This window comes from Panthera pardus, unplaced genomic scaffold (assembly GCF_024362965.1).
Source record: "Panthera pardus isolate Hobbes unplaced genomic scaffold, ASM2436296v1 HiC_scaffold_1, whole genome shotgun sequence".
Classification (NCBI taxonomy): domain Eukaryota; kingdom Metazoa; phylum Chordata; class Mammalia; order Carnivora; family Felidae; genus Panthera; species Panthera pardus.
Genome location: NW_026526654.1, coordinates 20241421 through 20254952, shown reverse-complemented (window position 1 = coordinate 20254952; position 13532 = coordinate 20241421). Strand labels below are relative to the sequence as shown.

Here is a 13532-nt window from a genome sequence, read left to right as displayed (position 1 = left end):
TGCATTTGTTGTTCAACCCAGAGAAGGCTGGCTTCTACTTGCTATTCTAGTAAGTTGGTCCCCACAATTGCCAGGCATGTAATTTGTTAGATCCAGTAGCTACTACTCTGAATCCCCATCTTAGTCACTGTGTCTGTGGCATGCAGCCCTGATGACTGTCCCTGTGTTTCCATGGCTTTCTTCTCCCTTTATATCCTCTGGTCTCTCAGGGCTCTGTGCATCTGATGCCCTCCACCCACTGCTGGAGTGCCTCCTCGAGTGCCTTCTGTCTCCAGAGTCGTCTTTGTTAGGTTAATTCTAACTTTCTCTTCATTGGCTGCAGTTATTAATCAAACATATATAGTCTAGGTCACTGCGCTATGGGCCAGAAGTTTCTCGCATAGCAGAGCTCACAGCATAGTGGATTAAAGAAATGAACATGAAACTTCCCAATTTTTATGTAACAGCATTATTGAGGTACAATTTGCATATCATAAAATTTACCATTTTTAAGTGTACAGTTTAAAGAGTTACAGTAAATTAAAAATTTTTTTAATGTTTATTTTTGAGAGAGAGAGACAGACACAGTGTGAGTGGGGGAGGTGCAGAGAGAGAGGGAGACACAGAATCTGAAGCAGGCTCCAGGCTCCAAGCTGTCAGCACAGAGCCCGATGTGGGGCTTGAACCCATGAGCTAGGAGATCATGACCTGAGCCAAAGTCAGATGCTCAACTGACTGAGCCACCCAGGCACCCCCCCAAAATTTTTTTAATGTTTATTTTTGAGAGAGACACCGCATGAGTAGGGGAGGGACAGAGAGAAAGGGAGACAGAATTTAAAGCAGGCTCTAGGCTCTCAGCTGTCACACGGAGCCTGAAGCAGGTCTTGAACTTATGGACCGTGAGATCATGATCCGAGCTGAAGTCTGAGTCTGATGCTTAACTGACTGAGCCACCCGGGCGCCCCACCACTGTCCAGTTTTTAGCATGTTGCCATCACCCAAATGGATCCCTCATGTCCATTTATAGTCCTTCCTTGTTCCACTTCCATCGAGGTAGCCACTCATCTGCTTTCTGTCTATATATAGTTTTGCATTCTCTAGAAACTTCAACTAAATGGAATTTTATAATTGTTGGGGTTTTTTTGTGTCTGTGTGCTTTTCACTTAGCATAATGCTTTTAAGATTCATTTGTGGTTGCATTGATCAGTTCCTCCTCCCTCTGCCTTTGGCTGAGTACTGTTCTATTGTATGAATATAACACATTTTATTCATTTACCAGTTGCTGTGCATTTGGATTGCTTCCAATTTTTAATTACTATGAATAATGCTGTTATGAACATGTGTATACATGTCTGTATGAACATATATTATCATTTCTCTTGTGTATATACTTAGGATTGGAATTGCTGGACCATTTGGTGACTATACTTACACTTTAGGTATCGCCAGACTGTTTTCCAAAGCAGCTGCACCAGTTTACATTCCCACTAGTAGCGTATGAGGGTTCAAATTACTTCTCTTTCTTGCCAGAGCTTGATATTATCTTTTTTATTATAGTCATTCTGGTCAGTGGGAATTGGTATTGCATTGTGAATAATGGTGTCTTGAGAAGAGCAAAAGTTTTAAATTTTGATGAACTCAAATTTCTCAAATTTCTTCTTTTTTGGATCAATTGCAGGACACTGACATCTATGGAGCATATCACTTGAGCTTCCTTGTGCTTTGTTTTTGTTCAGCTATTTAAGATATCAAGCAGATCCCTTTATCCCCCTCCACATCCTTGCCTTGTCTGTGTTTGGACAGTACTCGCATTCTTTTAGGGTCGTAGTGACTGTTGAGCCCTGTGTTCCCCAGCTCTGCTTATGTTCTTCCTGCTCTGAGCCCCTTCATGACTGGGGTGATCATGGTTTCCCACTCTCGCTAGTCCCTGGACACCTCACCATCCTTGGGTGGTTTTTCTAACCCTATTCACACATCTGTGTTATTTTCAGGTAAACATGTTTGATGGTGTCACTTTATTCCTAGAGAATCCTGACTGAACTAATGTAGACTGAAAAGCATTTCTGACAGAGGGAGTGGAAAACAGTGGCCTATGAGCTAATTCTGGCCCATCACATGGTTTTGTAAATAAAGCTTTATTGAAACACAGCCATGAGCATTTGGTTTTGTACTGTGTGTGGCTGTTTTTGTGCTACAAAGGCAGAGTTGAGAGGTTTGATGGAGTCTGTGCTCTGCAAAACCTAAAATATTTATGGCCCTTTACAGAAAAAGTTTGCTGACCCTAGCTCTGTTGTATTTAAGGTAGCTCACAGAATCTCCAGGAGGGCCACAAGTCATAGATAGCCCCGTCAGGTGAAATGAATCTGTTCAAGAACAGTCCCCACTTCCACTCCTGACCATTCTTGGCAATTGTGATGTTCTGGGATAGACCCAAAAGTTCTTCTAGAGCTGTTCTATGAGATCTGCCTGCAGGAGTACCACTTCACATTACTCTGACTTCTTGGGATGTGCCTGATTGGTGGAACTGAGATCACACATATGCACGCTAATTACAAGGGAGTCTGGGAAGTGTTCTTTGCTTTTTGTCCTTGATAGTAGAGGAAAGTAATTTAGAAAGGAATGTTGGAATGGTCATTTTGGTGAGTCTTCCTACAGCATGGGAAGTTACTAACCACTATTAATTGTTTTTGTTTTTAACATCCCTTGTTATGAAATTTATTCTTATTCTCCCTCTCCTGCCCATAAACCAACCCAAAGAAAAAAACCCCTAAAATAGTTAAATGTTAAGGAAGTAACCCATGTCCTAGAAGATGGTAAGGATACATCTGCCACAGTGCCATCAGTGCCAAAAGTACACAACAATCCATCAGAGCAAGAGAATTTACTCCTGTGAACACAGCAAATAGTAGGAGTGTCAGTGTGGTAGTGTTGGTCGTCAGCTCACAAGCCCCACGGCGGGGTGTGATCCTTCTGTGCTGTTGTGTCACAGCTAAGGGACACGGGCCTGTCAAGAACTGTGTTTTACTCTAGTCTTCACTGTGAGATTTTACTCTCCTTGCAAGCTAACGAGTTAGCTCTCATGGTTTCATGGTGCTGATAGTAGATAAAAGGCTGCTGGGTGACAGATGAATGGCTCTTTACTGCTCACAACCATGGCAGTGGTCGGAGTATCAGCATTTTTGCTCTCATTCCCCAAGTCCCAGTTTACAGAAGGTGATATCAAGAGGAGGATACCTGCACCTGAATGGTTTGAGCTAGAGTTTTTCTCACATTAATGGACCATTAGCGTCTCTGCCCATCGCTCCCCAGTTCTTCTCTTCCAGGGCTGTTGGCTATTCAAACACTTGTGCAAACATAGTTTGAGACAAAGGCAGTTGGTGCCTTACTCACGTGATGCACAGAAATACAAAATACTGATGGAAAATTTTGCCAACGAGGGTCAAGGATTGCTACCTTTTGTAGCAAGCAGCAAACAAGTGTCCCTCCATCAGGAGGCAAGTAGTTGTGTGATAGTAAAACACGCACCCATAGTGACTTAGATGCCTGGCATATGTGACTGGTTACAGAAACTGCTCAGGATGAAGAGCTGGTTTAGACTTCCAGCGATTTGGAATACTGAGCAAACATGTTTGGGGTGCTCAGACCCATGGTGAACTCCGGGTGCCAGAAGTGTATCACCACCAGTTATTTTCCTCTTGGAGAACCTCTGAGACTGATCTGGCCATATTCTAATGAAATCACTATTTCCAGCTCACTAATCTGGTTCTTCTCATTAAGAAGAATTAAGTTGGGGACCCGTTGGTGACTCAGTTGATTAAGTGTCTGACTTCAGCTCAGGTCATGATCTCATAGTTTGTGGGTTTGAGCCTCATGTTGGGCTCTGTGCTGACAGTTCAGAGCCTAGAGCCTGCTTCTGAGTCTGTGTCTCTCTGTCTCTGTCTGCCCCCCGCCCCTCTGTCTCTTTCTCTCAAAAAGAAATATAAGAAAAAAAAAAGGATTAAGTTGGTGCTTATGGCAGTGATTATACTTGAGATGTTATTACAAGTAATAGATATTGATATTACAGAATACAGTAGTTTAGGATGACATTCAAATATTCCCTCACATCTAACAATTTTAGGTTAGGGAGGTCAGTGTATTTCTGTGGATGTACAGGGGCTCTGGTCCTTGTACAAGAAGGGGCTGCCTTCTTGCTCTGTTATCCCTGAGGGCAAGGAATGGGTAAACTTTGCCTGGACAGACTCAGAGTAAATATTTCATGTCTCTGTCCCAAGTACTCAAATTTATAGTTCTAGCACAAAAGATGCCCTTAATAGGTATAGCTGTGCTCCTATAACACTTTTACCAAAGCAAGCATTGGGCTGATTTTGGCCCCCAGTATAATTTGCTGTCCCTTGTCCTGTGAAGTTGCCTTAGTTTGCATAGTTGAACTTGGTTCCCACAACATCTGTGTTCCAGGATAAAGGAAAGAACATGGCCAGAATTCAGAGAAATAAGATTGTGTTTAAGTTGTAGATAATTTGGAAGTTGTATGTTTCACATTCTGATCCCAGTGACTCAAACTTACTGTATTCACTGATGTGAGACTCTTAGTCTGAGAAATCTTATCTCTAGCTGGACAGTCATGTGCCATGAGAGTAGGGGAATGAAGGTTTTTGGGCACAATAGCGATCTGCCATAGTGGTATGATGTCTGTAATTTATTTTTAGTGTTTATTTTCAGGGAGAGAACATGAGCAGGGAGGGCCAGAAAGAGTGGGAGAGAGAGAATCCCAAGTAGGCTCCACACAGAAATAGTCCTCGACTTTTTCTGAATGCCTCAATCTCTACAGTGTCGGCACTCATCCAATTTGCTGGGGTTGTAGATTTCATCTTCTGCATCTCTGCAGCCTTTTCTTTCAGCACAATATTTTACAAATTTTTTTTTTTAAGTTTTTATTTTTGAGAGAGAGGGACAGAGTGCAAGTGGGGGAAGGGCAGAGAGAGAGGGAGACACAGAATCTAAGAGAGAGGCAGGCTCCAGGCTCTGAGCTGTCCGCACAGAGTGGGACACAGGGCTCATACCCACGAGCTGCGAAATCATTACCCGAGCCGACGTCAGATGCTTAACTGACTGAGCCACCCAGGCACCCCCACAAAATCTTTCTGAAAATTCTGATGTTGACAAAAGCATGTCCTCTCTTGTTCCAATGACAAACACATCTGTTTCATACACTGCAATGCAGGCCCCTTCTGGCTTGGAGTTGGCCAGTTCTTTACACATGGATGCGAGAGCAGATGTGAGGAATGTCACCGCCATCCTGCTTTCTGAGGACTCAGTGCAGAGCCTGACACAAGGCTAGATGTCCAGAATCGTGAGATCATGATCTGAGCCAAAATCAAGAGTCAGGTGCTTAGCCAACTGAGCCACCCAGACACCCCTATCTTATTTTATTTATGGCAGTCCCTCTATGCAGTCAGATCATGAACTAAGCCAAAGTCAGGCCCTTAACTGATAGAGCCACCCAGGTGCCCCTTATTTTATTTATTTTTAAATGCTTATTTTTGAGAGAGAGAGCAGGGGAAAGGCAGAGAGAGAGAATGAATAAATGAGTGAATGAATGAATGAATCCCAAGCAGGCTCCTTGTTGTCAGTACGGAGCCAAACTTGGGGCTCGAACTCATGAACTGTGAGATCATGACCTGACTCAAAACCCAGAGTCGGTGCATAACCGACTGAGCTACCCAGGCACTCCCAGGGATGGCTTTTAAAAGCATTTACAACTTGCCGTATCTCAGTCAAGACTAAATCTTTTTTTTTTTTTTTTTTTTTTTGTTTACTACTTCATTATTATTATTTTAGAGCATGTGGGGAAGGTGGAGCAGAGAGAGAGAGAATGTTGGGCTCCTTGCTGGGCATGGAGCCTGCTTGACTCGGAGTTTGATCTCATGACCATGAGATCATGACCTGAGTCAAAATCAAGAGTTGGACCTTAAACCACTAATGTCACCTCAAGACTAAATTTTTAAGTAAATGGATTTTTGTTGATGACATTAGTGGTTTAATATATAGCAGTATGGATATTAGAAATGGATGCTTCTTACTGAAATTAGTGCTGTTCAAGATATTTGGATTGGCTGAAATATTTCAGAGACCTTTCACCCTGGCATAGACAAGATATAAAAATCTAGTAGGGCATTTACCTTTAGGGATTCTGCTCTGTTCTTGAATTCCATATTTTTGGTGTCCCACCATCAGAGAGGAGGATTTCTGGTAGTCTTATAGTAACTGTAAAGATAGGAAAATCTTGCCTTTGGAGTTTAATTATGCATCCCTTGGTGACCCTTTCATGCAAGATGGTAATCAGATAAGAATTAGGATTTTATTCAGCATGTGGAACAGGTTATATGCTGTCTTGCTGAGAAATGTTTTCTTAATAAACGTATCTGTTGCAGACTTTGGACTGAGAGTTGCTTTTATTATAAACTTTAGCAAGATGGGTTAAAGGAGTAGCTGATCCTCACCCAACTCTTTCTGTTCAACTTTTTGGTGTTTACCATCCTCTCCAGTAAGAACCTAAGAGTTGTATATGACCGAATTGGCTGAAATTTGTTCGTTCATTTTTTTCTTTTAATTTTGTGCTAAGAACACTCAACATGAAATCTGGCCTCTTAACAGACTGTAAGTGTAAAATACATTTTTGTTGAATGTAGTTACAATGTTGTACGTGGATCTCTAATGCTTATCTGTATAGCTGGAACTATGCCTGTTGATAACTCCCCGTTTCTTCCTCCTTCTGCAGCTGGTAACCACCATTCAGCAGTCTTTGATCTTATGAATTTGACTGTTTTAAATGTCTTCTGTAAGTGGAATCATGCAGTATTTTGTCTGTGTCTGGCTTATTCCATTTAGTATAATGTCCTCAAGTTCATTCATGTGGTCACACATTGCAGAATTTCCATTTTTAAAGAGACTTAATAGTATTCAATTGTGAGTGTATATCATACTTTCTTTATCCATTTAGTTGTAAATGGATATTCAGAATGTCTCTAAACACATTTTAGCTATTGTGGATAGTGCTGCAGTGAACCTGGAAGTGCTAATAGCTCTTTGAGATCCTGATGTCACTTTTTTTTTTTTTTTTTTGCATACATATCCAGAAGAGGAATTGCTAGATCATATGGTAGTTCTTTCTTTCCTTTTAAAAAAAAATTTTTTTAACCTGTATTTATTATTGAGAGACAGACACAGAGCGTGAGCAGGGGAGGGGTAGAGAGAGGGGGAGACAGAATCTGAAGTAGGCTCCATGCTCTGAGCTGTCAGCACAGAGCTGACGCAGGGCTCAAACTCACAAACTGCGAGATCATGACCTGAGCCGAAGTCGGTTGCCCAACCAACTGAGCCACCCAGTCGCCCCTCCTTTTTTTTTTTTTTTTTTTTTTAATGTAAAGTCCCAACGTGGAGCTCAAACTCATGACCCCATGGTCAAGGGTCACATGCTTCGCCAGTTGAGCCAGTGATGTGCTCCATGGTAGTTCTTCTTCTTCTTCTTCTTCTTATTTTTAATGTTTATTTTTGAAAGAGCAGGAGAGTGCTCATGCAAGCAGGGAGGAGCAGAAAGAGGCAGGGAGAGAGGATCTGAAGCGGGCTCTGCACTAACAGCAGAGAACCTCATGCGGGGCTTGAAGTCACGAGCCATGAGACCATGACCTGAGCTTAACTGGACGCTTAACCAGAGCCACCCAGGCTCCCTCTTTTATGTTCTTCTTACACCACCAGTGACTCCTCCTTTGCTGCTTTTGTCAGAAGGTGATCTTGTCTCTTGCTTCACACACTACATAGGAACTGCCAAAGGTCAGAGCCTTTAATTTCTGCAACAAGTCTGTAAATTTACCTGTATTTATACCCATTCTTGGCATTTGCCTGCTATTTAGAAGGAAAGAAACATTCCTGATCTTATCCCTGCTGCATTGTCTGTACTGGTGGCTCGAGAATGTCTGTGGAGAGGAGCTTCTAGGCAGCATAGTGCCTGGGGAATGGGTGCTTGGGGGGCTTGTCTTGGACTGCACAACAAGCTGTTTGTTCTTCTGCCCCTCCTGCTTGTCTTTCCTGTCTTCTTTTCTTTTCCTTTATCTGTTTTTCTTTTTAAATCCTGGCGTGTGCGTGTGTGTGTGTATGTGTGATGATCTCTATCCTGTTTCCCCTTACCTCCTAGCTCTGACACTCACTTGTCAAAAACCATTTACTGTGAATTTTTCATCTCTCAAGTGTTTTTTAGCTTCTTACTTTGTAGAAGAGTCCTTCTTAAGGGCATTTGTTCAAGCATTTCCTAAGCTAAAAAAATGGACAAAACACTTCAAACCTTTTCTCAGCGATCACTCTGCTTCTCCCACCCTTTACAACCAACCATACTTAACTCTGCACTCCCGCCATTCCACAATCCTTTTCACCTTTTCACTGTGGTCTTAGCACATTGGTAATTGCTTTTGCTAAGCGTTTGTTTTCATACTTGGTGTCTCCTTCCCCCTCTTCCATCCTTCCCATCACTCCTTGCTGCTTCTCCCAGGGGCCAAAGTAAGAAAATATGGTTCTAGTCCTTCTAGTTTCTTTTCATTCCTTTGTTTTTGACTGTATTCTCAGAAATGCAAATAAAGACTCAGCAAACCCTTTGATTCCATGATTGATTCCGGGACAGTTCCCTTTACTGATAGGAAAATAGGATTTTAGGAAATTGAGAGTTTTGCAACTAGCAAAAACCTATTCCCTTTTCACTGTAGTTTTTAATTTTTGGCTTTGTCACTTTGCAAATTGTATAAGTTATGACAGAAGAAAAATAGTAAAGTCACTAATTCTACCATCCCCAAATAATCATGAATAAATGTGTCATGGTGTTACACCTGTAGTTTTACAAAATGGAATCAAAGCAAATGTAATATTTACTGACTTAAATTCTCATGTTTTATTTTCTAGGGATGAATTGCCTTTCTAGAAGGATGTGCAAGAAAGCTAGTCTGTTGACATTTGTATGTCTCTTTGGACACATTGTATAGAATAGAAAGAAAGGTTCTTCTCCGTGCCCCCCCCCCCCCCCATCGTTAGAAATAGGATTTTATCTGGTTTTTAAAAATGTTTTTTTCTGGGACACCTGGCTGGCTCAGTCAGTGGAGTTTGAGCCCCATGTTGGGTGTAGAGATTACTTAAATAAAATCTTTTCCCCCTGGTTTTTCAAATTAAGATTGTTGCAGTTGGCATTCTTTTCATTGCCTTTTCAGTGTTTTTTTTTTTTTTTTTCCCTAGAGTTTATTTACTTATTTTGAGAGAGAGAGAATGTGAACAGGGGAAGGGCAGAGAGTGAAGAAGAGAACCCCAAGCAGGCTCCACACTGTGAGTGCAGAGCCCGATGTGGGGCTCGAACTCAAAAACTGTGAGATCATGACCTGAGCTGAAATCAAGAGTTGGACGCTTAAGTGACTGAGCCACCCAGGTGCCCCTGCCTTTTCAGTCTTTAAGGGTGACATTTGCTTGTTGGTAACGTTAAAGAATTGGGTTCGATTTGGGTGGGTACTGAAGTGTGGATAGATCGTATGAGGCATTGCCATTCTTCTCAAGGAGCACATCTAATGTACAGTCTGTCATCCTGGCAGTGTTCCACCTCATGTTGTGGTCACATTGGATGATATCCCAGGGAAAACTCAAGTATTCATGGACGTGGTGGGGAGTGCCCACCTGACTGCAAATCTTCTTGAGTGATAGGTTTCACAGACCCTCCCAGCATGACAAAACATCTTCACACCTGCTTGTCTTCCCTATCTTCCTTAGTCTGTAGTAGTTTAGAATGTATTTAAAAGCTTTCATTCAGATCTGGTCTAGTGTACTGCTTAACACTAAGATGCAGTGTTTTTAACCAAGGAGAGTATGTTTTCCAAGCATATCTTAGGCATCTAATGGACTAACATGAAAATGTCCATTAACTCAGTTTTAAAATTCAGGCACAATTTCTAACCTATCTAGATCTAAGTGTTTAAAGTCATTAAAAAAAGTCAATGAGGAAGACGATTTTTTTTCAGTTCTGTAATATGAAAAACACACTTTGTTCTGCTATATTATTATTTGGAAAATAAAAGGCCAGTTCATGTACTTTTCTCCTATTTAAATAAAAAAATTGAAAATATAAAACTAAATGTTGAGGAAATTAATAATTAAAAACCTGTTGGAAAAGTTTCTGAAGATTACTTTGTACTTAAAATCTTTTATTTTTGTCTTTGAAACTTGTAGCCAGCAGTAATCCTAGTTAATTGATTAGTTCTGTTTAAACTTTTCCACAATTGTTACATATTACTGAAGTATATAAAAAGGGATTTATATTTTTCAAGATACTGAAGTTCTTGAAACATAAATCCATCTAGTCATTGATAGGCAGTAATAAGTTGCTCTTATTACATGGCTTGAATGTAGTTGGTTTTGTATTAGCAACCCAGTGAAATCACATCAGGCATTTAGTACAACAATGATGACAAAATTGCAATTGAGTTTCAAAACTTTTTTTTTAAAGCTTATTTTGACAGAGAGCACAAGTGGGGGAGGGGCAGAGAGAGAGGAAGAGAGAATCCCAAACAGGCTCTGTCTGCCAGCACAGAGCCTGCTGGCGGGGCTCGAACCCATGAACTGTGAGATCATGACCTGAGCCAAAGTCGGATACCTAATAGACTGAGCCAGCCAGCTGCCCCGAATTTCAAAAGTTTTTAAAATTGAGGTGCCTGGGTAGCTTATTCGGTTAAAGGTCTGGCTCTTGATTTTGGCTCAGGTCATGATCTTGTGGTTCAGGCGATTAAGCCCTGCGTCAGGCTCTGTGCTGAGCATGGAGCCTGCTTAAGATTCTCTCTCTCTCTCTCTCTCTCTCTCTCTCTCTCTCTCTCTCTCTCTCTGTCTCTCTCTCTCTCTGTCTCTCTCTCTCTCTCTCTGTCTCTCTCTCTCTCTCTCTGTCTCTCTCTCTCTCTCTCTCTCTCTGTCTCTCTCTCACTCACTCTCACTCACTCCCCCCCACCCCATGCCCCACTCCCTTGCTCAGGCGTGCTTGCTTGTTCTCTTAAAAAAAAAAATGCTTCTTAAAAATTACTTCACGGCGAAGAATATAACTTAGCAGTATTGAAAAGTACTTTCTATCTTAGACTTTTGGGGGGGTGGGCTCATAAATGTCCAGGTATATGCAAGTGCTCTAGTTTTTATGTCTGCTTTGTAAAATAAAGTTAAACTGATGGGAAATTCCTTAAACTGGAAGACCGTTAGGGAAATCCATTTCAAAGATACATGAATCCCATTATCATTTTAGAATAGGTTCTTTTTAGAAGTAAATAAGTTATTCTTTTCAGGAGTGAATGCCTACACTTAAAAATAGATTTAAAATGTTTTAAAATAAGTAGTCTTAAAAATGGACTATATATTCTGAAGTTTTGAGTAGACTAATGCACACATCTGCTCTTCTAGGAGAAAGGTAAAATGGATGAGGATCAAATGTGAGGGTATTTAAATGATTGTCAAGATTCTGTGGCTCATGTGTAGTGATAGTGAACTCTTTAGTGGTGAACTTTATGCTTAGTGCTGACCTGCTGCTGTGTAGGGACACTCACTGTGTCCCTTCATTCAGTCCCTTTAATTATCCCCACTTGCTTGGGGAGCTTATGAGTGCTTCTTGGGAAAATACGGGGCTACTCTGGCTACATGTAACAGGGTAGTTTTTGATATGGGATTTATGTATTGATGAACCAAGTAAGGGGCTAAAGTTGTTGGCAGGGGGTTTAATCAAATTGGTAGGGAATATTCTGGAAGTTACCTGGTTAGAGAGTGATTAGGCTTCTAATAAATGACAGTCATGGTTAATATACCTCTTGAGCTTCTTTGTTCCACTCTTCTTTTTTAGTGCACTTTTTAGAAGAGATCTGACTACCTAAATGATATGTGAGACAATCAGATTTGGAATTTTGTGTATATTTGCAGGGGATGGGAGTTCTTTGTGCTGGGAGCATCTGTTAATGCAGAGATTTGTCTCTTCAGGTTCACGTGAAAATGGCGGACGAGGCTGTCTGTGTTGGCCCAGCTCCCACCAGTAAAAGCTACCTCAACATGGATGCCATCATGGAAGCCATTAAGAAAACCAGGGCCCAAGCTGTGAGTCTGAATGAATCTATCTACTGCAGCTGTTTCATATATAGTGAGCAGAAAGCTAGAGTTGGTATTCAGGAAAAAAAAAAAATAAGAAAGAATGATTGAAAATGCTGTTGCAGTTAGTTCATGTCATACGAGTTAAATGTGTCCGAATTCGCTACTGGAAATCAAAGGCTTTGTAGCATCTGGCAGTGTTGGTCGCTGATCCTGCAGGTGGCTGTTGGATTCAGCTTTCACACCAGGGAGCAGTTTCAGTTCATTTCCAAATTTGCTAGGGAAAAAAAAATCCCAATTAGTTTTGAGTATTAACCCTTTCAGTGTAATAAGATTAAGAAAAAAATCTGTATTACCAGTAGGATCCAAAAGATTCTTCAAGTTCTCTTTTAATCATGTTAACCTTAGGACACCTGGTTACACTTCCAGAAATAAAAACTATGCAATTGGTAATTATTTCAGTTTGATAATGTCAGTGGAATACACTTGCACGGAGAAATAAATAATGCTTTCCATGTCTAATTCTGTTTGAATGGGGTGGAATCCAGGGAAGGAACTGGTTTCTGACATCAGGAATAGTGTTTTGTTGTTGGTGGGTATATATGTTTCATATCAGAGAACTAATTATATATAATGTTGTAACTACTGGGAGTCATCTCTGAAATGGGATGGAAACAGCCAACACCAGCAATTAGCCTGGAGTGCTTCAGTTAGCGCTCACGTGTCTTTGAAAGAAATGTTGTAGTAAGATACAGGTTTAAATAAAAACTGAATTCATGAACCCATATTATAGATGTTTACAGTTTATTATCAGAGTTAATGAAGGTAAAGCTCTTAACCTTTTGACGACAGCTTATCAGAGTGCAATCTTTCATGAAATGTTTCTGTGAAATGCAGTTGATGGAGTGAAACTTTTCCTGTGATGCAGTCATTTCAATTCTGTACCATGTTCCTAAAGCGTTTAAAAATCTCAGATGTGTAGCTACTTCTAGATTATGATATTGGCTCCTTCCAAAATTTGACTTTCCTTCTAGCAGACTTGTTTTCTTGGAAATACATTCAATGCTGACCAGTGATAGAGTGGCTACATTTGTTTGGCTGGTGTGGTAGAACAGGACGGTAGAACTTCAATTGTAGCAGCGTGGCTTGTGAGAGAGGATTGCATAAAGTGGTTGTGAGTGGCTAAATGGGTTGGGCCAGGGGAGAAAGAGTAGACGTCTAGTTAGCATAAAAAATTTCAGAATACAAAGAAAAAGTAAAACCAGACTTTGATTTTACCTAGATTTGACAGAAACTGCTCACTGGATAGTGGTTGAGTATATTCATGTTATTAGGAATAAAATGTATTTGTTGGCTTACCCAGGGTTTTAGAAAGCAGTAGTTCCTGGGACTGTAAAGGAAGGGGAATTAGGAGTTTT

At 40.9% G+C, this 13532-nt stretch overlaps 1 protein-coding gene across 6 annotated transcripts in view; it reads left to right on the top strand.

Annotated features, from left to right (window-relative positions):
• The window catches only part of PCCA (propionyl-CoA carboxylase subunit alpha), a 413570-nt gene that overhangs the window by 56554 nt on the left and 343484 nt on the right, over positions 1-13532 (top strand). For all 6 annotated transcript variants that reach the window (XM_053890918.1, XM_019443967.2, XM_019443966.2 and 3 more), the window contains one exon: positions 12010-12123. In XM_053890918.1, the coding sequence (XP_053746893.1) occupies positions 12010-12123 (114 nt within the window). The remainder of the gene's footprint in view (positions 1-12009; positions 12124-13532) is intronic.